Source organism: Pelodiscus sinensis, chromosome 24 (genome assembly GCF_049634645.1).
Source record: "Pelodiscus sinensis isolate JC-2024 chromosome 24, ASM4963464v1, whole genome shotgun sequence".
Lineage (NCBI taxonomy): Eukaryota > Metazoa > Chordata > Testudines > Trionychidae > Pelodiscus > Pelodiscus sinensis.
In genome coordinates, this window is record NC_134734.1 from 20,943,190 (window position 1) to 20,968,349 (window position 25,160).

At 48.5% G+C, this 25,160-nt stretch overlaps 2 protein-coding genes across 2 annotated transcripts; both read left to right on the plus strand.

Annotated features, from left to right (window-relative positions):
• Nucleotides 1-2,402: 2,402 nt before the first annotated feature.
• On the plus strand, nt 2,403-8,707 carry LOC142819724 (immunoglobulin kappa light chain-like; the record flags this gene model as incomplete). The annotated part of the gene is made up of 5 exons (XM_075908310.1): nt 2,403-2,736; nt 4,057-4,368; nt 5,064-5,186; nt 5,835-5,881; nt 7,569-8,707. Coding segments are annotated over 5 exons (912 nt in total), but the record flags the coding sequence as incomplete, so codon positions are not given.
• Nucleotides 8,708-13,544: 4,837 nt separating this feature from the next.
• On the plus strand, nt 13,545-19,340 carry LOC112545012 (immunoglobulin kappa light chain-like). Its single transcript, XM_075908311.1, has 6 exons — nt 13,545-13,581; nt 14,112-14,441; nt 15,215-15,526; nt 16,733-16,876; nt 17,207-17,253; nt 18,507-19,340. Exons 1-6 carry the CDS (start codon nt 13,545-13,547, stop codon nt 18,600-18,602), a joined length of 966 nt encoding a protein of 321 aa, XP_075764426.1. The 3' UTR covers nt 18,603-19,340.
• The last annotated feature ends 5,820 nt before the right edge of the window (nt 19,341-25,160 follow it).

Sequence of the window (25,160 nt, forward strand, 5' to 3'; positions counted from 1 at the left end):
TAACAATCTCTGTACGTTGCCAAATATTGAGCTGGGGTCCCTGGAGCAATAAGGCAGAGTTCCATTGTCAAGCGGTGTTCCTTGGAGGTCTGTGCCAGGCACTGTCTCTCTTTCTCTGCTGGGGAGATACTGGGTCTGAAGACAGTGACGGTTTCTAGGGTCTGATCTGCATGGCTGCTGACAACACGCAGCCCCATAGCAGTGATATATGAGAACATAAAAGCATAATCACCAAGGGGTCTGATTTCCATGTGCACTAAGCCCCTTTCCATGGGGGCCTGGGCGTGTGATTGATGCTCCTACAAACTCCCCTTTACATTGGGGCAAAAGGGAAGTTGGGTGATTGTGAGTCATGCCCTGTGGTTAGAAATCAGGCAGCATCTTGGTCAGTCCAGCCTCCCTTCATCAGCGAAACACCTGCTTCCCCTTAACACTGCCCCAGACTGTGGGAGGCTAGGAAGGAAAGAAGGAATGTTGATTGGTTGGTGGGATGGGGTGGGTTGGTTGGTGAGTTGATGGGTTCATTGGTTGGTGGGGTGGGTTGGTTGGTTGCTGGTTGGTTGGGTTGCATTGAGGTGGGTAGTTGGTTGGAGAGTTGGGGTTGGTGGATTGGGGTAAGGTTGGGTTGGCTGGTTGGTAGTTGGTTGGGTTGGGTTGGGTTGAGGTGGGTTGCTTGCTTGAAAAGTTGGGGTTGGTGGATTGCGGTGGGTTTGGTTGGTTAGTTGGTGGGATTGGTTGGGTTGGGTTGATTGGTTGGAGAGTTGGGGTTGGTGGATTGGGTTGGGGTTGGTTGGTTGTGAGGGTTGGTTGGACAGTTGGGGTTAGTGGATTAGGGTAGGTTGGTTGGTTGGTGGTTGGTTGGAGAGTTGGGATTGGTGGATTGGGTATGGTTTGGTTGAGGTGGTTTGATTGGTTGGAGAGTTGGAATTGGTGGATTGGGGTGGGATTGTTGGGTTGAGGTGTGTGGGTTCGTTGGAGAGTTGGGGGTTGGTGGATTGGGGTGCCGTTTGGTTCAGGTGGGTGGTTTGGTTGGCTGGTTGGAGAATTGGGGTTGTTGGATTAGGGTGGGGCTGGTTGGTTGGTTGAAGAGTTGGCATTGGTGGTTTGGAGTGAGGTTGATTGGTTGGGTTGAGGTGAGTGGCTTGATTGGAGGATTGGGGTTGGTATGTTGGAGTGGGCTTGGTGGGTGTGGTGGTTCCCAGCATTTGAGAGCTGCCGGGAAGAGGTTTGTAATAGATTTATCCGGGAGAGCTGCAGCCAGTCAGTGCACCCTCAAAATGGGGCCTAGGCTAAGGAGATATTTCCAAGGCATCTAGGGAACCTGGTCATTTCTGAATCTCTTGCTTTAAACACTAGCCCATATTGTCAGCTGTTTCAGAAGGGTAATTGGCAGATGCACTTTACTTCTCCCTCCCTCCTTTGTGCAGCCTGATGCAGCTTATTAACCAGCCCCTGTTTAGTTTGTTTTTAACCAGTTTATTGCCACATCCAAGGGGAGGCAGGTGAGGCGTGTAATTTCCACTGAATTCAGTAGGAACGAGCCCCAGCCAGTTTCACTGTGTTCGAAAATCCCATTTGGCCCCCGTCTGCATTAATGGGCACCTGGATACTTTTAAAAATCTGGCCCAAAGTCACTTTTCAGAATGGGGCTTGGGCGCTTTTGAAAATCGCATCCTTCCTTGTCTGGTGAGAAGCCAAATGGTTGCTCCTGATCAGCATCGTATCACCAAGAAACACGGTACAAGGACAGGCCAAACATGGGACTGCTGCTTCTACGTCAGGCAGGGCATTTTTCCATTTCTATGTAGGAAACATTGTGTTAGTTACTGGAAGTTGTTTCAGTTTCTTATTAAACATTAAAGAACATCCTTGTGCCACTGGAATGCAGAGAAATGCTGCAAGAATTACAGAATTCTCTGTAGATTCATTAACAACCTGCCAGGCCCAGCTCCCCATATCGATCACTACAGCCCATGCCTCTCGGAGGTGTTCCTCCCTGTAAGTGACCAAGATGCTGTGCAGTCACTGCAGCAGTGCACAAGGCATCAGACGTTTGGCTAGCAAGTCAGGACTTTCCTTTATTTAATTTTTTTTACTACAATGATCTTTGCCGAGTGTCTGATTTTATCTTCCTTAGGTAAAACATCTGCATTAAGCTTTGGAATTGAGAACACAGCCTCAATAGGACACCCGTGTTGAATACATAGGAGATCTTTTTGAAATGTTCCTGGATTTTAATTGCATTTCCCTTTCCTTGTAATACAGTTATACTCAGGTTTTTGGCATTTAAGCTGCAGAGCGTAGATGTTCTCAGATGTAGTCATTTCTATTGCTGCGCTACCCATTCCCTCAGTGGCAAGTGGAGACCAGATGGAAACTGACCATAACCATGTTTTCTCTCTCCAGTGCTAGGCGTACAGTTATTTCTGTACCCGCCTCAGCTGATCCAGTTTGTTGAAGTCGGTGACACTGCAACGATCCTCTGTTCCTTCCAGAAAATATTGGAAGGAGGAGAGGAAGTGTTTTGGTATCTGAGAAGAGAAGGGGAGACACTCACATGCTTTAAGAAGTGTTTCAATGATCAAGATGTAAGTAAATTTGTCTGCAAGCACGAGCCACACGGCACGACGCTGAAAATCAACAACCTCCAACGGAATGAGACTGGAGTTTACTACTGTGCGGTGACAATTACCAGCTACCTGATTTTTGGGAATGGATCCACACTGATTGTTGGAGGTAAGGAACCAGAGCTTGTTTAGAGAAACTAACAACTGACTGACAAAGTGTATGTCAACGTTCCCATGAAATGTAACTGTTGGGTCTGGGATAGCGGTACGGAGTTCAGCCACAATAGGCAATACCCTTGAACATGTTCTTTCCCTTCATTTTTGCAGCCTAGAAAAATAGATAAGCATCTGGCCGCTCTACTTTGTTGTGTCTTTTGCTTATTCTCATTGGCTCTCTATAAAATATCTTCAGGGTTAAATTTCTTGTAATCTCTGTAACCTGCTGATTTAGAAAGTTTGTGGTGTAAAAAAGTGTTGATTTAATTAGAAATTCTGTAAATAGTAATTAGGTGGGTATAATTGTATTCATTATTTGCTTATTAATATTCATTTTATGGGAGTTAACATTACTAAATAAGGTTTTAGGAAAAGTAGCGATAGGCGTGTGAATTAACATACTAAAATAGACACAAGGGTATAATTGGTGCCAGGTTGTTGCCACTTGGACGTTGTGTTGAATGTCCGAAGTAAAATTGCGTGGGCAATAAAGCAGTTCCATTTACCACATCCGCTCCTGGGTTGCCTGTTTCTTCTCTAACAAGATCCCAGTAACAAGATACCAGAGCTATGGATGAACAGTTAAAGGGAACGTAGTCTTTCAGCCAAAAACAACAGCTCTACAGTAAATTTTATGGATACAGCAAAGATCAAATATGTATTTTTCATTCATAAAAAAAACACAGACATTTGAAAGTGCTGAAAATAAACCACTGACGTTTCTCTGTGTCAGTTCAAGGCACCCAGGCTGGGAATATTTCTAACCAAAGAGCTGTGACGACAAGTAAGGATGCTTTGCATTAATGACAGGTTTTGAAGGGCAGATCCATTCATAAAATTGCACATCTTCTTCCTTCTTGTTAGTGCAGGCGCGTACATCTCCTTAGATGTCACATTCCTTCATCAGTGGCCTTTCTGCATTTAACGTCTCAGTGGCAGGCAGCAGGCAGCCTTGCTGTTGCCGGGTTGGTCCCAGGCGACGAGCGAGCGGCAAGGTGTGGGAGGTAATCTCTTTGATTGCACCAGCTTCCGTTGGAGAGAGGGGCAAGCTTGCAAGCTCACACGGAGCTTCTTCATCAGGGCTGGTGAATGACATTTGACACACGTTTCCTAGCCCTGAGGGAAGAGCTCTGGGTATGTGGGCCTCTTTCAGACCGAGAAGCTGGTCCCATCACAGATAGTATCTCAGCCCTGTTGTCGGTCTTGGTGAAAGATAAATCAGGCTGCAGCTCTGCTCATTGTCACACTGAATTCGCCACCTCCTTCTGCTCAGACAGTTACACCGACAGCAGCGGGGTGTTGCTTCTGGTCCCATTTCCACACGGCCGCCAAGGCACCGGGACAGCGCATCTGGCCTGTGTGGTCCAGGGAGCGTCCGGCCCCGTCCATGTTTCCTGGAGCATTTCTGGGGAGTGGCAGGAACAGGGGCTGACGCGCTGGTTGAAGGCGAAGGATGGATCTTTCACGTTCGTAAATCACATCAGTGTCCCTCGCGACACCTGGGCCAGCGGGAAGATTTTCACCTGTGACGTCAAATTCAACTCTTCTGGCAGGAGTGTGAATGCGAGTGCCAGGTACCCTGCGGGTGAGTGATCTTGTATTGGAGGCTTAGGGGGACTCCGATGTGAAATAGGTGTGAAGTGACTGACCACAGTCAGAGCTCCCTCTAGGAAACTTCTCTTCACAGAAAGCTGGACTGTTCTATGGCTTCGTCTGACACAGTCACACCACAGACGTGAAAAAATGTGATGTGGCCCCAATTGGAGCAGCTCTGACATAACTTTCCAGCCCAGAAAGCTGGACTGTTCTGCGTCTTAGCTAGAATTTCTCACGAGACTTTGGGGGATGGAAACTTGAAACATTCCAGGGACCACAAGCCGATGTAGCTCCGATCTCTAGGGCAGCTCGCACCCAGATGGTACATTTAGATCCAGGTAGAGTGAACTAAATAACTCTCCGGAGGAAAGGGCAATTTAAAGGCATTTGAGAGGCGAGATTCCCTCCCATGAGATATATAAAGTGATGGAAAGGGGATGAGGAGAAACCCACAGGGAGGATTGTGTAGGTGGCAGAAGGTGCAGAAAAGATTCTAATGACAAGAGAAAGAACTTGCCTGAGGGACAAGAAGCAACACAAGGAGCCACAGTTGCTGCAGGCTCCGGTAGCCTCACACTTCCCATTTTAAGGCCCATAGGGGGATAGAGATGGGGAGGGAAGGGCTGGATGCGGTGGCACCACCAACCTCTTGGCTCGACTCAGTCACCTGTGTCTGTTTTATAGTTTCTGCCACAGACATGGCCAGGCAGTGCTCAAATTACCTTGCGCCCCTCGCGGCTGCGGCTGGGCTGCTGCTGCTGTCTGTGTCCCTGAGCCTCGTCTGGACCCTCTGCCCTTGCATTCGAGGTAGGAAATGGCCCAGCCCCTTCCCCGCAGAGAGAAATCCTGCCCTCGGTTTGCAACTGGGGACTGTAGCTGTCCCGTCTGACGTCACCCCTGCCAGGACTGGTCTGAGCGTTTGTTTCCTGAAACTTGAATTTCCTGTGTTGGGAGAACGGCTTTGTGCTCAGTCACGAAGGGAGTAGGGATGCCAGGTGTCCAGTATTGACCTGGACAGTCCAGTATTTTCACCTCCTGTCTGGTAAAAAAATTCAGAAAATACCAGACACCTAAAATGTCTGGTATTTTCTGATTTTTTTTCCCAGCCAGGGGGCGAAAATACTGGACTGTCCAGGTCAATACCGGACACCTGGCAACCCTACACACACTCAGCAACTGGGTCCAGCCCCCCTGCTTACCTGGTTCTGCAGGGGAGCTGTTGGTTAAACCATCTGGCAACCCTAAAAGGGAGCATGCAGAAACCTTTCTACTGCTCATGGCTCAGGCACTTGTCTATAGCTCACAAAGGAAACAGGCCTTTTCGACCAGCCTCTCTGCATTGGCCAAGCAGGGTGGTGCATGGGGCCCCCCCACAGCTGAGACGCCCCATTAGTCAGTAAACTCCAGCTGGGGGAGTGACCATGGAACTTTCACCGTTGTCTTTCTTTGTTCCAGGATGTCTGTCCAGGATCTCAGCACCTCCAGCTTCCCAGGAGCAGCAGGTACGGCTCTTCCCAAACTGCCTCTGTTTAAATCAGCGTGGCGGTCCACGGCTTTTTTAATCCGTTCACCTATGATTGTTCTGGAGAGGGAAGGGGAAAGGGCGGTCCAGCTGCTGGAGTAGCTGACAGGGAGCAAAGAGCCATAATGCTAACTCAGTGGGACTGTGGGATAGTGGGCATGTCACAGGCTCTGTGACTCAGTTTCCCCATGTGTAAAAAGCGGATAATGAGACTTACTGCACAGGCACAACAGGAAGTTTTGATATTTTATTGTTTCTGGCCATACCCGTAACAGGGTGCTGCAGGGAACATTTCTGGCACTTTAAAGAGACATAGCTGTAAGAATAATAATAGAGATGTAGCCGTGTTAGTCTGGTCTTGCTGAAACAAAAGACAGGACAACGCAGAACTTGAAAGACTAACAAGATGGTTTATTAGGTGATGAGCTTTCGTGGGCCAGACCCACTTCCTCAGATCAAATTGTGGAAGAAAATTGGCATGGCCATATATACCAAAGGGATACAATAAAAAAAAAGTGAACACACATAAAATTGACCAATCAGATTTTAGAACAGAGGAGGAGTGAGGGGGGGAGGTTAGTGTCTATGAGATAATGATATTAGGGGTAATAACTGGGGAAGCTATCTTTGTAATGGGTAAGATAATTAGCATCTTTAAGGCCCATTCGTAAAGTGTCAAATTTAAGCATGAATGACAGTTCTGAGACTTACCTTTGTAGTCTTGTGTTAAAGTCTTTTTGAAGCAGGATGCATGTAGTCAGGTCATTGAGACAATGCCCAGTCTGGTTGAAATGTCAAGAAACTGTTTTTTCTTAAGAAATGATATTTATAAAGTGCAGTAGGATTTGCTAGTGAAATTGCTCTGGACCTGATCCAAAACTCACTGACCTACTGGGCTGCATTAATAGGAGCATTGCCAGCAGATCCTCTATTCAGCAGTGGTGAGGCCAGTTTTCGGGCCCCCACTACTGAAAGGAGGTGGGCAAATTGAAGAGTGTCCAGTGGAGGGCAACCAAAATGATTCGGGGGCTGGAACACGTGACTTACGAGGAGAGGCTGAGGGATTTGGGTTTATTTAGTCTGCAGAAGAGAAGAGTGAGGGGGGATTTGACAGCAGCCTTCAACTTCCTGAAGGGGGTTCCAAAGAGGCTGGAGAGAGGCTGTTCTCAGTGGTGGCAGATGGCAGAACAAGGAGCAATGGGCTCAGGTTGCATTGGGGCGGTCTAGGTTGGATGTTAGGAAAAGCTATTTCCTAGGAAGGTGGGGAAGCACTGGGATGGGTTGCCTAGAGAGGGAGCGGAACCTCTATCCCTGTCTGAGATGATTTAGTTGGCGTTGGTCCTGCTTTGACCAGGAGGTTGGACTAGATGACCTCCTGAGATCTCTTCCAACTCTAATCTTGTATGATTCTATGACCTCAAGAGGAGATTGTACATTCATAGGGGGTTTAGATCAGAAAAAAATATTATCAGTAGATCAGATCTTAACGACAGACTCCAGCGACGGTTTCCATTCTGTTCACCTACACGCTCCATTGGAAAAGCAGGAGAAGGAGGGATGGGAAGGAATATTTCACCAGACTACACTCACTTAAAGGTTCAATTCTGTCTCAGTTTGTAAGCCTTCACTTTACAAGGCGGGTGGCTAATTTTATTGTTGCCAAACAGGCTGGAATCGTGTACGCTCATCTGGCTTTTGATTCACGGCGTCGCGACGGGGGCACGATGCAGCGATCGGCCAGAGGGAAACGTGTAAAGCTCTGAGCCGTCTCATACAGAGGAATCCACACGTGGGAACTGACGGCTGGGTCTCTGCTGATCGGGGGTAGCCAGCTGCAACAAGGCTCTGCCTGTCTCCTGTCTCCTTTCTTTTTTAAATTTTCTCCTCTTCTTTGGTTAGAATATAAAAGTCAAAATCCCCACAGAATCCAGCCTCACCAGGTGGGAAATCTCCTATGGGGATATAAAAGCACCCTGGTGTAGGTGATTTTACATGTCACTTGTGTGTTGGATTGGAAGCTCTTTGGGGCAGGGACTCTCTGTCCTGTGTTTGTTCAGTGCCTGGCACCATGGGCCCTGGTCCAACACTGGGGCTGCTGGGTGCTATGGCGACACAATAATTGTTCTCATCACCCTCCCCCCGACTCCGGAGCGACTCCGGGCCCTGGCGTTTCCCAACACAGTTAGGAACTTAAGGCAGCAAGAAGCTAGGTATTGAAAAGGCTGAGAAACGTTGCTCTAGACTAGAGGTTGATGCTTTCCCCACAGGAAAAGATCTGCAGGGCCCATGTGCCAGCCCCGGGCATCTTCTAACAACAACAGCATGTTACCCATGGCGGGAGCTCTCCCAATGCCCGACCCTGCCTGCGCTGCCTCTTTACATCCCAGCTTTGTGTTCTTCAAGCTGTCCCTGTGTCCCTCATTAAAGAGCTGACAAACTCATTGGTGATGTCTGAGTTGTCTGTTCTTACCTGTTCAACGCGTCACTCTCTGCTGTGTAATTGTGCAATAAGAAACGTGACCTCTCAAATCATAGAATCCCAGGGCCGAAAGAGACCTCAGGAGGTCATCAAGTCCAGCCCCCTGCCCAAGGCAGGACCAATCCCAACTCAATCATCCCAGCCAGGGCTTTGTCAAGCCGAGACTTAAACACCTCTAGTGATGGAGATGCCATTGAGTCAGATTCTGCTCTGGTTTGCTGCAGAGTTATTTCTGCTTTACACCGGTGTCTCTGAGAGCCTTTTCTGTCCCATTTAGCATTCCTGTGTCTCTTGATGGCTGATCCAAGAAATCTGTCACACTTCCCTTGCTACCCACACCTCTTCACACATGCTAAGGGCTGTGATAAAGAGGGTGGTGATCAATTGCTCCCTGTGCCCACTGATGGTAGGACAAGAAGTTATGGGCATGATCTGCAGCCAGGGTGTGTGTCTACACAGCAGTGTTATTTTGGAATAAAGGCTGTTATTCCAAAATAACAAAGCGAGTGTCTACATGACAATTCCGTTATTTGCGAGTGTCTACACAGCAATTCCGTTATTTCGAAATAACGGACAGCTTATTCTGACGTCTGTATACCTCATTCCACGAGGAGTAGCGCCTCTTCCAAAACAGCTATTTTGGAATAGCAGTCGTGTTAACGCTCCACTGATGCTATTTTGAAATTGCTCATCCCCAGGGCCATTCAAAGTAATTCCTCCTCACTGTCTCGGGGGCTCTAAATCGAGGTAGCGTTTCCACATTAGGGAAACCCGCCTCAGACTAATTTTGACGCTTCCCTGCAGTGTAGACGTGCCATTTCGAAATAAGCTATTTTGGAGTATTTCTTCTGGAATAGCTTATTTTGAAATAAGCGTGCCGGGTAGACGTACCTGGGGAGATTTACGTTCAATAATTGGAAAAACTTCCCAACTCTGAGGGCAGTTCGCCTCTGCAAATGCTTCCAAGGGAGGTGCTGGAGTCCCTGTCTTTGGAAGTTTTTAAGAACAAGCTGGACAAACACATTTGAAGGGCAATCGAGGGTCACTTGCTCCTGTCTCAGCATAGTGTGATGGATTTAATAACTTGTCAAGGTGCCTTCCAGCCTGGCATTCCCATGATTCTCTTTATGCCTATTAAAAAATGAATGCATAAATGCCTGCAATTGATCTCTTGTTACCTTGCGTAGTGATCCCAGTGTGGCTGCAGGACAGCCCAGCTTTCCAATGAACCTTGAAGCAGAGGTCTTGAATGACTGGTGCCTTGCTGTTACCAAGGCTGCTTTCCATGAGATGAGAGAAGCGGGCTCTGGAGCCGTGGCCAATGACTAGATTCTTTGGTAACTGCGAGAAAAGTCTTTATAAGAAACGTTGCTTTGTCGGAAAATGCCCATTTATTGAATGGAGATTTTTTTCCCCGTGGGAACACAGTGGATATTGCTGCATTTTTGTTTTTTTACAAGGGGGAAAAGAATTCTAAAACTGAAAAAGGATAAATTTCAGTTCTCCGGTTCAAAATGGCATCTTGCTTAGAGGCTTCAGGCCATTGCAACTGAAAAAATAAAATAAAATTCAGCTTGGTCAAAATTGAATGGAACCCTTTCAAAACGATGAAAAGAAAAAAGGCTTCTGTTCCCTACACCGAAAAGGATTTTTGATTCATGGGAAAAGTTTCAGATAATTGACTTTTTACTCTGAATTGGAGATGAGAAAAAATGTTGACACCTTGAATACTTTGGGTGGGGTGGAAAATCTATTTCCTGCCCCAGCCTTGTAAAGACGTGAGTGTAAATTGCTCCTGCAGCTGCAGCTGTCCCCGTTGCTCCTAGTCACATCCTACCTGAAGCCACTGTTCCACGTTCATATGTTTGGTATTCAAACAACCGATTGTTCTGGAAGGAGGTAAACGTGAGATCAAGACTTATTGTGAGTGTTGCTACACTTACTGTACGATAGTGGACAAGTCACTTACTGCTATGTGACTCAGTTTCCCCATATGTAAAAAGTGGATAACAAAAGTTCTGCAAACGGATGATAGTAAGTTTGATATTTTACTGGTTCTGACTTATGCATTGCAGGTTGGAACATTTTTGGCACTTAAAAGAAAAATAGCTCTTAAGATATTATATTCCTAATACACATTAACATTTTGCAGGGAAAGGTGCTTTGGGCCTGTTCCAAAGCTAAATGACCTCAGAAGAATGTCCAATTATATGTTTTTTTGGACCTGGTAACATATTACCAGTAGCTGAGTTCTTTAAGTCAGAATCCAGCGACGGTTTCCACTCTGACAAGACACACAATTTACAGGAGAAGTAGAGACAAGAGGGAATTTCTCCATCAGACTAAACTCACTTGGATGTTTGGTTCTCTCAGCTCTTATCCCTTCATTTTACAAGGAGGTGGATAATCTTACTAAATGTCACCAAGCAGGACTTCTCACCACACCGCTCATCTGGATTGTGATTTGTGGAATCGCGACGGACACACAGGACAGTGATAGACCAAAGGGAAATGTGTAAAACCTGAGCTGCCAAGTGCAGGGGAATTCACATGCGGAAAATGACGGCAGGTTCTTTGCCGATCAGACGTAGCAGCTGGAAGAAGGCTCTGTCGGCCTCCATCCCCTCACTTATTTTCTCCGCTTCTCTGGTTAGAATATAAAAGTCAAAAGCCCCAGGTGGGAAATCTCCTTTAGGGATATGAAAGCTTCCTATTGTAGGTGATTTACACGTGTTAGACTGGAAGCTCTTTGGGGCAGGGACTGTCTCTTTCTCTGTGTTTGTGCAGCGCCTGACGCCACGGGGCCTGGTCCATAACTGAGGCTGCTGGGTGCTATGGCAACACAATCATTGTCATCATCACCCCTCCCTTCATCTGCAGGGGGACCCGGACACAGCTGAGCCGCACAAGGAGTGAGGCCGGATGGCAGGAGCCTGCAGAGGGGACGTGCAGCCCCTGTGTGTGTCGCAGCTCCTGGCTCCCCAGCAGGCACGGGCTCCCTTTGCAGTAACGCCCCATGGACGTGCCGGGGGAGTCTGCAGGGGAAGGACGGATGCAGGAGCAGCTGGGAGCAAAGAGAATCTCTCCGCAGGCCGGTGCTGGAGCTGCTACACCCCTGCAGCCTCTGCAGGCAGCTGCTTTCCCCCCAGGGCGAGACCCACAGGGCCCAAATGCCAGCACCCTGCACCATTTAACAACAACAATAACTCGTCACCCACAGCTGGAGCCCTCCCAGTGCCTGACCCTGCCCCCGCTGCCTGTTTACATCCCTACTTGCTGTTCTTCAGGCTGTCCCTGTGTCCCACCGACGCAGCCCCGCCAGTGATGTGTGTGTCACCCGCTCTGGGCCTCCAGCTCGGCTCCCTGGGCAATAGGAAAGCGACGAGTTCAACCCTCCGGGCCAGATGCCGCTTTGGTTTGCAGCAGCGTCAGTCTGGCCTTTCCGATAAGGCCCTTGTACGAAATGGGCTGGGGAGTGTCACAGAGTGGGGGGGAGCCACCGGGCCCTGCACCCCACCCGCAGCCAGAGGAGACTCTCAGGCAGCAGGTAAAACAGAAGGTTTGTGGGTTCCCAGGGACACAGCGTAGCACAGACTTGTTAACACAGAAACCAGGAGCCGTCAGCGCAATCCAGCCTGGGGAGAGAGGGGACCAGAGCCAGCGCCCTGGGCCCCTCCCTGCAACCTCAGCCCGCCTGGACTAGCTCACACCCTCAGCAACCAGCCCCAGGCCTGCAGGCAGCTCTGCCTCCTCCCTTGTCCTCCTGGTTCCATCTCCCACCTAGGCTCAGGTTACAAGTCAGCCTGAGCCAATGTGTCTATGCTGGGCTGGGCAGCCTGGGGCAGCCTCCCTCAGTGAGAGTCATGCCCAAAACGCCCACCCCCAGCCGGGCCCCAGTGCAGTGCCCAAGGAAACTGAGGCACAGACACACACACACACACACACACACACACACACACACACACAGAGTTACTGCAGAACAGCAAGGACAGTAGGAATCACACACAATGTCACAAAGGAAACAGAGCGACCCCAACCCCCACTCCCTCACAGGGAGACACGGTGTGACTAGTGCTCTGATTTCTAGGTCTGAGCTGTAGAAGCCCTGACAACAGGCAGCCCTTCCCCAGCCAGCCCGGAGGCCTGTTTCCCATTTGTATCAAGCCCCTCCTCACCGTTATTCAAATCACAAGCCCACGTTGCCCTCTATTGTCAGCTGTTGCAGGACAGTCAGGGACAGATGCACTTTCCTTCCCTCTCTCTGTCCCGTGCAGCCACATGCAGCTTGCTCACCAGCCCCGCTTGGTTCTCTGTCAGTTTATTGCTAGATCTGAGGGGAGTCGCGTGAATTCCATCGACTGCAGCAGGAGAGAGGCCTCCAAGCAGTGTGCCCTGTAAACTGAGCACTTGGGTGGCCACCCAGAAGAGATTAAAATGCTGCCCAGATGACAGCAGAGCAACCACTGCCACCTACAGCCAGCAGCACGTGTTTGTTTCTCCTGGTGGTACACTTCCACATATGCTTTGGTGCATGTAACAAAATTCATTCCACGCACAGATGGAAAGCAAATTGGAGGGAACATTTCCCCTACCTCTCTTAGCCCCGTTGAGAATCTCACTGGTCATTTGTTAGGAATCTGAATGTTTAATCCATTAATCAGTTAAGGTTAATCGGTGGGAGCCCAGAAGGCAGGGGATCCTCTGACCAGGACACCACAACAGCCCCTGCCTGCAGCAGGGTGAGGAGGCTGTTAAACACGTTTAACCAGTTAACCAGTTAAATGGGATTTTACATTCTTAGTGCCCATCTGCATCGACAGGCACCTACGGACATTTGAAAATCTGGCCCGAGGTCATTTTTTAAAATGAGACGCGTCTGAAAATCACACCCCGCATTGTCGTATTTCTCCCAGCGTCAGAGCTTCCAAGTGCTATTAACTGATGATTTCAAGAGCTAGTAAACTCCTCCAGGATGAAACTCCAGATTTATGTAACAGACAAGTGTCCCAGCACCACACAGTATGCTACAATAACAGACCAAGCATGGAAGGCTGCGGAGAGAGTTACATTGTGAAAATACCCAAGTGATTTAGGAGCATTTTGCTTTCAAAGTCAATGGGCCTTATGCTCCCCCATCACGGGCGTTTCGTTATCTGGACCATCCATGTTCCGGGTGCTGGAATTTATTCTGACTCACTCGGGTACATCCATGAGCCACTGGACAGTAGAGAAGTTCGACAAGAAATGCTGCCGCTGCTGTTGATGCTGCACCCACCCAGCTAGTGTCTGTCACCACATCACATGCTCGTCAGAGGCATCCCCACTGGAAAGGACCCAGACACTGCGCCCAGTCACTGCAGCACTGCACTCGGCACCAGCCCTCGGGCTAGTGTGTCAGCATTTTCTATTTTTTTTTCCTGAAAATGATTTTTGCCGAATATCTGCTTTTATCTTCCTTAGGTAAAACTTCTGCATTAAGGTTGGAATTGGGAAAATTGCCTCTTCAATAAGAAAACAGGTGTTGAGTATCTACCACGTCTTTGCAAAGATTTCCTGGATTTTAATTGCATTTCCTTTCACTTGTGCAAGGTTATAGCAGGTCTTTTAGCATTTAGGCTGCAGGGTGTAGATGTTCTCAGATAAAGTAATTTCTATTGCGGCGCTACCCATTCTCTCGGTGGCAGGTGGAGACTAGATGGAAACTGACCATAACCACGTTTTCTCTCTCCAGTGCTAGGAGTGCAGTTATTTCTGTACCAGCCTCAGCCGATCCAGTTTGTTGAAGTCGGTCACAGCGCAGAGATCCACTGTTCTTCCCCTGAAAACTTGGAAGGCAAAGGGAAAGTGTTATGGTATCTGAGAAGAGAAGGAGAACCACCCACATGCATTAAGCACTGTTTGGATGATCAAAATGTGAGTAAATTTGTTTGCAAACACAAGCCACACAGCACGACACTGGAAATCAGCAACATCCAAAAGAATGAGTCTGGCGTTTACTACTGTACATATAGATACAGCAGCTACCTGATTTTCGGGAATGGATCTGCACTGATTGTTGGAGGTAAGGAACCCTGTCTTGTTTACAGAGACTAACAACTGATTAACAAAGCATACTTCATGTTCCCATTGAAGTGTGACAATGTACAACAGCTCCTGAGGAATGGCTAAAGGGAAGTAATATTTTAAGTGAAACAAAACAGATAACCATTAAGTGATAGGGGTGCAGAAGGAATATAATGCATTTTCTATCTGAAAATACTAACACTTGAAAATGCCACAAGAGAACTACTGACGTCTCTCTATAGATGTGCACAGCACCTGGGTTGGGAAAATGTTAACCCTAAATGTCCTCATGGCACGAAACAATATTTTGAGTAAAACATTTATCAAATGTATAAAATGACACAAACATTTCCTTATAGCTAGTTCAGCTACGGAACGTGCTCTATGTTAGTGGGTGGTTTGCTGACTTCGTATTTCCATCTTCAATAGATTTATTTTGTCGAATTGATGTTCTAGAGACAGATACATGCAGTGGTGCTGTAGCTGTGTTGCTCTCAGGAGGTTAGAGAGACAAGATGGGTGAAGTAATCTCTTTTATTGGACCCACTTTGCAGACAAGGTTTCAAGCTTATACAAAACTCTTCTTTGGGCCTGGGAAATGACATTGCGAGCTCTCTGAGAGCTCGACAGCCTGTCTCCCTCACCGACAAAATTTGGTCCAATAAAAGATATTACCTGAGCCACCTGGTCTCTGCACAAAAGAGTCACATCTGTAATCAGGCTGTAGTTCATCCGATGATCAGACTGAATTCTCCACCTCCTTCTGCTCAGACAGTTACACCGACAGCAGCGGGGTGTTGCTTCTGGTCCCATTTCCACACGGCAGCCAAGGAACCGGGACAGCGCATCTGGCCTGTGTGGTCCGTGAAGTGTCCGGCCCCGTCCATGTTTCCTGGAGCATTTCTGGAGAGCGGCAGGAACAGGGGCTGACGCGCTGGTTGAAGGCGAAGAATGGATCTTTAATGCTTGTGAATCACATCAGCGTCCCCTGGGACACCTGGGCCAGCGGGAAGATTTTCACCTGTGACGTCAAATTCAACTCTTCTGGCAGGAGTGTGAATGTGAGCGCCGGGTACCCTGCGGGTGAGTGATCTTGTATTGGAGGGTCATGGGAACACAGAAGTGACAGAGGTGTGAAGGGGCCACACTCAGAACTCACTCCATTTAAATTTCCAGCACAGAAAGCTGAACAATTCTGCAGCTTAGCTTGAATTTCTCTGCACAGTTTGGGGAAGGTAACTTGAGACATTGCAAAAGGCAGGACTATGTAGCACTTTAAAGACTAACAAGATGGTTCATTAGGTGATGAGCTTTCGTGGGCCAGACCCTCTTCCTCAGATCAAATTGTGGAAGAAAATTGGCAGGACCATATATACCAAAAGGATACAATGGAAAAAAAAGTGAACACATATAAAACTGACAAATCAGATTTTAGAGCAGACGGGAGGCGAGGGGAAAGGTTAGTGTCTATGAGGTAATGGTATTAGGGGTGATAATTGGGGATAGATTTCCTTCCACAATTTGATCTGTGGAAGTGGGTCTGGCCCACGGAAGCTCATCACCTAATAAACCATTTTGTTAGTCTTTAAAGTGCTGCATAGTCCTATCTTTTGTTTCAGCAAGATCAGACTAACACGGTTACATCTCTGTTACTATTGAGACATTCCAGGGAGAGCAAGCCAATGTAGCTATGATCTCTAGGGAAGCTCGCACCCAGATGGTACATAATGGATCTGGGTAAAGAGTTCAATAATTATCCATATCAGGAGAGATCTTTCCCCCTCAGCTATAAAGTGACGGAGAGGGGGTGAGGTGGGGAGAGACCTACAGGGAGGATTTTGTAGATGGCAGAAAGTGCAACTATTCTAATTCCGGTATAAATAATTTGCCTAATGGAAAAGGAGTCACACAGAGAAGAAGACCAATGGGCTTGAATTGCAGCCAGGGAGATTGAGGTTGGACATTAGGAAAAACTTCTCAAGAGTCCAGGCAGTGAAACACTGGAAAAAATTGCTCAGGGCGGTGGTGGACTCTCTATATATTGGAGATTTTTAAGAGCCGGTTGGACAGACACCTGTCAGGGTTGGTCTAAACAGTGCTTGGTCCTGCCTTGGGGGCAGAGGACTGGACTCGACGAGCTCTCGAGGTCCCTTCCCATTCTGGGATTCTCTGAGAAGATGCTGCAGGCTCCGGTAGACTCTCACTAGGGGGTTGGGGTGCAGGGTGAAATAGGGATCAGGAAGGAGGGGCTGGATGCGGTGGCATCACAAACCTCTTGGCTCAACTCAGCTTCTTGTCTCTGTTTTGTCCCTTCCCCCACCACCCCAGACAAGCAGTGCTCATATTACCTCGTGCCCCTGGCGGCTGGGGCTGGGCTGCTGCTGCTGTCAGTGTCTCTGAGCCTCGTCTGGACCCTCTGCCCTTGCACGCTAGGTGAGAAACAGCCCAGCCCCGCCCCTCCCCCACAGAGAGAAATCCTGCCCCTGTCTTGCTACTGGGGGCTGCAGCTGTCCCGTCCAAGCTGCAAATGTCACTCCTGCCGGCACCGGTCCCAGCGTATTCCCTTGTCGGGGGGCGACACAGAACGGCTTTTACTGCCCTCGGCCCAGCCACCTTGTCCCTGGTTCAACATGAGCACTGGCCTTCCGACCGGTCTCTCTCCATTGGCCAGTCCAGAGCTCGGCTGCACCATTCCTCACTGAGCATCAGCGGGGGTAGTGACCATGCAAGAGGAACTCTGACTGTTCTCTTTGTCTGTTCCAGGATGCCAGCCCCGGATCTCAGCGCCTCCAGCTTCCCGGGAGCCCCAGGTATGGCTCTTCCCAAACTGTCCCTGTCTACATCAGCGGGTCTGTCTCAAGCATTTCTAATCCTCCCCCTTCATAGATTGGGGATTTAAACAACTGATTGTTGTGGAAGGAGCAGGTAAAGGCGAGATCGAGCGTTTGGAGTAGCAGGAGGAGAGGACAGAGACTTAGGGTGCGTCTACACAGCAGCGTTATTTCGGAATAACAGAGTGTGCGTCCACAGTAGAAGCCCTTATTTGGAAATAATGTCGAGTGGGAGCATTTCTTACTCTGACTCCTGTACCCCTCATTTCCCAAGGAGCAAGGGCAGTCAGAGGAAGAGTTTTCTTCCTTCAACCTCCTGCTGTGAAGATGGTGCCAAAAGCCGAGTTAAGCTATTTCCACTTCAGCTGCGCAATTGACGTCACTGAAGTTGCGTCGCTTCATTCGACTTTAGCCCTGCGGTGGAGTTGTGCCCCTTCTGTGTGTTTTGCTACTAATGTACTGTAGGGTAGTGGACAGGTCACTGATGGGTGTGTCTACACAGCACCCTAAGCTCAAAATAAGATGCACAATTTGTGCTATGTAAATTGTGTATCTCTTCTCGAATCTATTTCAAAATAGCTTATTTTGAAATTTGGCACATCTAAACAGCACGACATTTTAAAATAAGGTGCTATTTTGAGCCTTTACTTATCACTCGTACAACGAGGTTTAGCAGGATGGCGAAATAGGACGTCCATTATTTCCAGAAATATTTGGAAAGAATGGGCGCTTTGTGTGGACGCTATCCTGCAATAGCCACGAAGTGTAGGCATACCCAGACTTCTCTGTGACTCAGTTTCCCCATCTGTAAAAAGTGGATAACAAGACGTCTGAGGATAGCTGATGGGAAGTTTGATATTGATTCAAAACGTACTCTCTACAGGCTTTTGATGTGCAGCTGGGTGTAATTTCTAGCATTTCAACGAAAAAGAGTTTTTATATTTAGAAAGCACATGTAGGTTTCCTACTGAAAGGTGCTGTGGGCCTGATCCAGAGCTCACTGATCTCAGGAGGAGACTGGGGCTTGGGTCTGGAAAATCCTGTTGGCAGATAAGTTCTTACAGTGCAAATCCAGCGAGGGTCCATCCTGACAGCGCACACAGTTTACAAGACAAACGGGGGAATCAGAGACAAAGGGGAGTCTTTCATCAGGCTACACTTGTTTGGATGCTCAGCTCGTATCCCTCAGTTTATAAAGCAGGAGGCTAATTTTACTGACTGTCACGAAACAGGCTGGAATCGTCTACGCTCATCTGGATTTCGATTCGCGGAATCACGGCGGGTGCACGCTGCAGCAACCAGCCAGAGGGAAACGTGCAAAACCCTGAGCAGTCTGGTGCAAGAAAATCCACATGTGGGAACTGACAGCTGGGTCTCTGCTGACCGGATGTGGCAGCTGGAAGAAGCCTCTGTCTGTCGCCTTCACCTTTCTTTTTCGTTTTCTCCTCTTCTCTGGTTAGAATATGCAGAGCCCAGCCTCCCCGGGTGGGAAATCTCCATTGGGGATACAAAGGCTTCCTGATGTAGGTGACTTTACACGTCACTTGTGTGTTAGACTGGAAGCTCTTTGGGGCAGGGACTGTCTCTTTGTCTGTGTTTGTGCAGCGGCTGGCACCACAGGCCCTGGTCCACCACTGGGGCTGCTAGGTGCTATGGCAACACAATTATTGTTCTCATCACCCTCCCCCCATCTGCAGGGGAACAGGGACAGAGCTGAGCCACACAAGGAGTGAGGCCGGATGGCAGAAGATTGCAGAGGGAACGTGCAGTTCCCGGCTCCCCAGCAGTCACAGGCTCCCTTTGCAGTGACGTCCCATTGGACGTGCCGGGGGAGTCTGCAGGGGAAGGACGGATGCGGGAGCAGCTGGGAGGGGCGAGAATCTCTCCCCGGGCCAGTGCTGGAGCTGCTACTGCCAGGGCCCAAATGCCGGCCCCGTTGCACCGGCAGCCACCTGTTACCCATGGCTGGAGCTATCCCAAGCCTGTCCCCGCTGCCTGTTTACATCCCAGCTTGGTGTTCTTCAAGCTGTCACCGTGCCCCTCATTAAAACCCAACGGCCACCCTGCCAGTGATGTGTGCGTCACGTTTGTCACCCGCTCTGGGCCTCCAGCTCGGCTCCCTGTGCAATAAGAAAGCGACGAGTTTAACCCTCCGGGCCAGATGCCACTTTGGTTTGCAACAGCGTCAATCTGGCCTTTCAGATAAGGCCCTTCTATTGCTCCAGAATGCAGGGGAGTGATCAGGACGGTGAAAGCACAATTGGAATTGCCACTAGCAAGGGATGGGAAGGGGAACAAGAAAGGTTTCTACAGGCAGGTTAGCAATAAGAGGGTGATCAGAGAGCGGGTGGAGTCCTTACTGGATGAGGGAGGTAACCTAGTGACAGATGATGTGGGAAAAGCTGAAGTCCCCAATGCTTTCTGTGCCTCTGTCTTCATGGACAAGGTCAGCTCCCAGTCTAATGTAATAGGCAATGTAGTATGGGAAGGAGGTGGACAGTCCCTAGTGGGAAAAGAACTATTTAAGAAAAAGCTAAACGTACACAAATCCATGGGTCCAGATTTTATGCACCTGAGGGTACTGAGGAAGTTGGCAAATGTCATTTCTGAGTCTTTGAAAACTCGTGGAGATTGGAAAAGATCCTGGATGATTGGAAAAAGGCAGATGTAGTGCCCATCTTTAAAAAAGGGAAGAAGGACAATCCAGGGACTACAGACCAGTCGGCCTTACCTCAGTCCCTGTTAAAATCATGGAGAGGATCCTCAAGGAATCCATTTTGAGGCACTTGGAAGACGGGAAAGTTATCAGGAATAGTGAACATGGATTCAACAAGAGCTAGTCATGTCTGACCAATCTGATTAGCTTCTATGATGAGATAACTGGCTCTCTGAACATGGGGAAGTCCATGGATGTGATGTATCTTGACTTTAGCAAAGCTTTTGATACGGTCTCTCACAATGTTCTTGCCAGCAAGTTAAGACAGTATGGATTAGATAAATAAACTGTAAGGTGGACAGAAAGATGGCTAGATTGTCGGGCCCAACAGGTAGTGATTAATGGCTCGATGACAGGTTGGTGGTCAGTTTCAAGCAGAATGCCCCAAGGATCGGTTGTAGAACTGGTTTTGTTCAACATCTTTATCAATGACCTGGTTGAGGGGATGGATTGCACCCTCAGCAAGCTTGCAGATGACACTAAGCTAGAGAGAGAGAGGTAATTACATTGGAGGGTAGGGATAGGGTCTAGAGTGACCTAGACAAATTGGAGGATTGGGCCAAAAGTAATCTGATGAGGTTCAACAAGGACAAGTGTAGAGTCCTGCCCTTGGGACGGAAGAATCCCAAGCATTGTTACAGGCTGGGGACTGACTGGCTAACTAGCATTTTGGCAGAAAAGGACCTGGGGATTACAGTGGATGAGAACCTGGATATGAGTCAACAGTGCGCCCTTGTAGCCAGGAAGGCTAATGGCATATTAGGTTGCATTAGAAAGAATATTTCCAGCAGATATAGAAAAGTGAATATTCCCCTTTATTCGGCTCTGGTGAGGCCACATCTGGAGTATAGTGTCCAGTTCTGGGCCCTACCCCCGCCCCCCCTAGCTATAAAAAGATGTGGACACATGGGAGACAGTCCACCAGAGGGCAACCAAAAATGATTAGGGGGCTGGTGCACATGACCTACAAGGAGAGGCTGAGGGATTTGGGCTAATTGAGTCTACAGAAGAGAAGAGTGAGGGGGGATTTGAGAGCAGCCTTCAGCTCCCTGAAGGGGGGTTCCAAAAAGGCTGTTCACAGTAATGACAGTTGGCAGAACGAGGAGCAATGGTCTCAAGTTGCAGTGGGGGAGGTCTAGGTTGGATATTAGGAAAAACTATTTCACTAGGAGGTGGGGAAGCCCTGGGGTGGGTTCCCTAGAGAGGGGTGAAATCTCCATCCCTGGAGGTTTGTAAGTCTTGGCTTGACAAAGCCCTGGCTGGGATGGTTTAGTTGGGGTGGGTCCTGCTTTGGGGAGGGGGCTGGATTCGATGACTCCTGAGGTCAATTCCAGCCCTGGGATTCTCTGATTCTATGAAGTGGGCTGGGGAGTGTCACAGAGAGGGGGGGAGCCACCGGGCCCTGCACCCCACCCGCAGCCAGAGGTGACTCTCAGGTGGCAAGTAGAACAGAAGGTTTATTGGTTCCCAGGGACACAGCGTAGCACAGACTTGTTAACACAGGAACAAAGAGCAATCCACACAATCCAACTTGGGGAGCAAGGGGACCAGAGGGAGAGTCAAGGCCCTGGGCCCCCTCTCTGCAAACTCAGCCCGTCCAGTCTAGCTCACACCCTCAGCAACCAATCCCAGTCCTGCAGGCAGCCCCGCCTCCTCCTTTGTCCAGCTTCCCAGGCAAAAGGTGTCACCTGATTGTATCTCCCACCTAGGCTCTGCTTAGGAGACAGCCTGAGCCATTGTGCATGTGTTGGGCTGAGCCGCCTGGGGCAGCCTCCCTCAGTGAGAATCACGCCCAAAACTCCCATCCCTAGCTGGGCACCGGTGCAGTGAACAGGGAAACTGAGGCACACACACACACACAGGCTATGTCTAAACTTGCAGAGCCTCTACACTGCACGTGCGTTCTTGCGCAAGTAAATTTATAGTACAGCGTCGGAAAACAGGGCTTCTTGCGCAACAGTTATTCTTTTCCTCATGAGGAATAAACCCAGTTGCGGAAGAGCTCTTCCACAAGAAGGCAGTGTGGATGGGCAACAGGGGTTTCTTGCACAAGAAAGCCCTATGGCTAGAATGGCTTTCAGAGCTTTCTTGCATAAGAGAGTGTCCACACTGCCATGGGCGCTCTTGCACAAAAGCACATGGCAGTGTGGACGCACGCTTGCACAAGAACTTTTGCACAAGAACTCTTCTGCAAAACAGTTCTTGCGCAAGAAACCTGCAGTGTAGACATACCCCAGAGTTACTACAGAACAGCACAGGACAGTAGGAATCACACACAACGGAACAAAGCAAACAGAGCGACCCCAACCCCCACTCCCTCACAGGGAGACACTGCGTGATCAGCGCTCTGATTTCTAGGTCTGAGCTGTGGAAGCCCTGACAACAGGCAGCTCCTTCCCAGCCAGCCTGGGGGCCTGTTTCTCTTTTGTACCAAGCCCCTCCCAACCTGTATTCAAATCGAAAGCCCACGTTGCCCTCTATTGTCAGCTGTGGCAGGGCAGCCAGGAACAGATGCACTTTCCTTCTCTCTCCCTGCTCCCTGCAGCCACACGCAGCTTGCTCACCAGCCCCGCTCAGTTCGCTGTCAGCCAGTTTATTGCTAAATCCGAGGGGAGTCGCATGAATTCCATCGACTTCAGTGGGAGCGAGGCTTCTCACCAGTGTTCACTGTAAGCTGAGCGCCTGGGCAGCCACACAGGAGACATTCAAATGCCGTCCGCTTGACAACAGAGCAACCATGGCCACCCATAGCCAGCAGCAGCAGCAGATGTGTGTTTCTCCTGGTGGTGCACATCCACATATGATCTGGTGCACATAACAAAATTCATTCCACACACACATGGAAAAAAAATTAGAGTAACTAGTGCCCCAACCTCTCTTAGCCACGTTGAGAATCCCACTACTCACCTTTACGGATGTGAATGTTCAATCTGTTAAATGGTTAAGGTTAACCTGTGGGGACAGGAGCCAACATGCAAGCGCTGCCCAACCAGGACACCGGAGCAGCCCCTGCCTGCAGTGGAGGCTGGGCTGTTAAATGTGTTTAATCAGTTAATCAATTAAATGGGATTTTGCATCCTTAGCGCCCATCTGCACTGACAGGCACTGAAAGACATTTGAAATCTGGCCCAAGGTCACTTTTTAAAATGAGACACTTTTGAAAATCACATCCCGCATTGTCGTATTTCTCCCACATTGCAGAGCTTCCAAGTGCTATTAAATAATGATTTCAGGTGCTATTAAACAGCACATGATTGTTACACACAAGTGTCCAGGCACCACACAGTTTGCTACAATAACAGACCACGCATGGGAGGCTGGGGAGAGAGTTACATTCACATTGTGAAAAACCCCAAGTGATTTAGGAGCACTTTCCTTTCAAAGTCAATGGGCTTTCTTCTCCGGGGGTTTCGTTATCTGGACCATCCATGTTCCGGGTGTTTGAAATTATTCTGACTCACTCGGGTACATCCGTGAGCCACTGGACCGTGGAGAAGTTCGACAAGAAATGCTGCCGCTGCTGTAGATGCTGCACCCACCCAGCTAGTGTCTGTCATCACATCACATGCTCTTCAGAGGCATCCTCACTGGAAAGGACCCAGACACTGCGCCCAGTCACTGCAGCACTGCACTCGGCACCAGCCCTCGGGCTAGTGTGTCAGGATTTTCTTTTTTTTTTTTTTTCCTGAAAATGATTTTTGCCGAATATCTGCTTTTATCTTCTTTAGGTAAAACTTCTGCATTAAGCTTGGAATTGGGAAAACTGCCTCTTCAATGTGAAAATGGGTGTTGAAGATCTACCGTGTCTTTGCAAAGTTTCCCTGGACTTTAATTGCATTTCCTTTCACTTGTGCAAGGTTATAGCAGGTCTTTTAGCATTTAGGCTGCAGGGTGTAGATGTTCTCAGACTAAGTAATTTCTATTGCGGCGCTATCCATTCCCTCGGTGGCAGGTGGAGACCAGATGGAAACTGACCATAACCATGTTTTCTCTCTCCAGTGCTAGGAGTGCAATTATTTCTGTACCAGCCTCAGCCGATCCAGTTTGTGGAAGTTGGTCACAGCACAGAGATCCACTGTTCTTCCACTGAAAACTTGGATGGGGAAGGGAAAATGTTTTGGTATCTGAGAAGAGAAGGAGAAACACCCACATGCATTAAGCGCTGTGTGGATGATCAAAATGTGAGTAAATTTGCTTGCAAACACAAGCCACGCAGCACGACGCTGGAAATTAGCAACATCCAACAGAATGAGTCTGGAATTTACTACTGTGCAAATAAACAGAGCAGCTACCTGATTTTCGGGAATGGATCTATACTGATTGTTGGAGGTAAGGACCTCTACCTTGTTTAGGGAGACAAAGAACTGATTAACAAAGCATACTGCATGTTTCCATTGAAATGTGACAAGGTACGATAGCTCCTGAGGAACTGTTAAAGGGGTGTAATATCTTAAACGAAACAGATCAGCTAACCATTAAATGATATGGGTGCAGTAGGAATATAATGCATTTTACAATGCAATCTGAAAATACTAAACCTTGGAAGTGTGAAAAGTGACTTACGAATGTCTCTCGATAAATGAACAGTGCCTGGGTTAGGAAAATTTTAATGCTAAAAGTTCTCATGGCACAAAAGAATATTTTGAGTAAAAATATTTATTAAATGTATAAATTACACCAGTATTTCCCTGAAGCTACGGAACAATGTGCTCTCTATTGGTTAGTGCAGTGGTGCACAACATTTTCTCAACTACGACTCCCATATTTCCTTTACTCTTGTCATGACCCCCAAGGTAATTTGAGCAGCGCTTAGATCCGTCCAGCGAAAGCCTGGGCCTGGCTGTTGGTGGCCCCGTGGAGTGGCGCAGTGTGGCACTTAAATCTGAGTGGCCGGGGCTTATGCCCACTACTACAGCGACCCCCCAGGAAGACATCCATGACCCCGACCCCTGGGTTGCAAACCACTGGGTTGGCAGGTAGTTTGCTGATTTCGTATTTCCATCTTCAATAGATTTATTTTGTCAAATTGATGTTCTAGAGACAGATAAGTGCAGTGGTGCTGTAGCCGTCTTGCTCCCAGGATGTTAGAGAGACAAGATGGGTGAAGTAATCTCTTTTATTGGACCCACCTTGGAGACAAGATTTTGAGCTTACACAAAGCTGTTCCTTG

Bases quoted from the DNA above. Each gene is read 5' to 3' on its own strand.
- LOC112545012 (XM_075908311.1), top strand. From the start codon at position 13,545: ATGTTCCGGGTGCTGGAATTTATTCTGACTCACTCGG. The intron at 13,582-14,111 runs GTACATCCATGA...TTCTCTCTCCAG, and splicing joins ATTTATTCTGACTCACTCGG to TGCTAGGAGTGCAGTTATTT. The intron at 15,527-16,732 runs GTGAGTGATCTT...GGCTCAACTCAG, and splicing joins GAGCGCCGGGTACCCTGCGG to CTTCTTGTCTCTGTTTTGTC.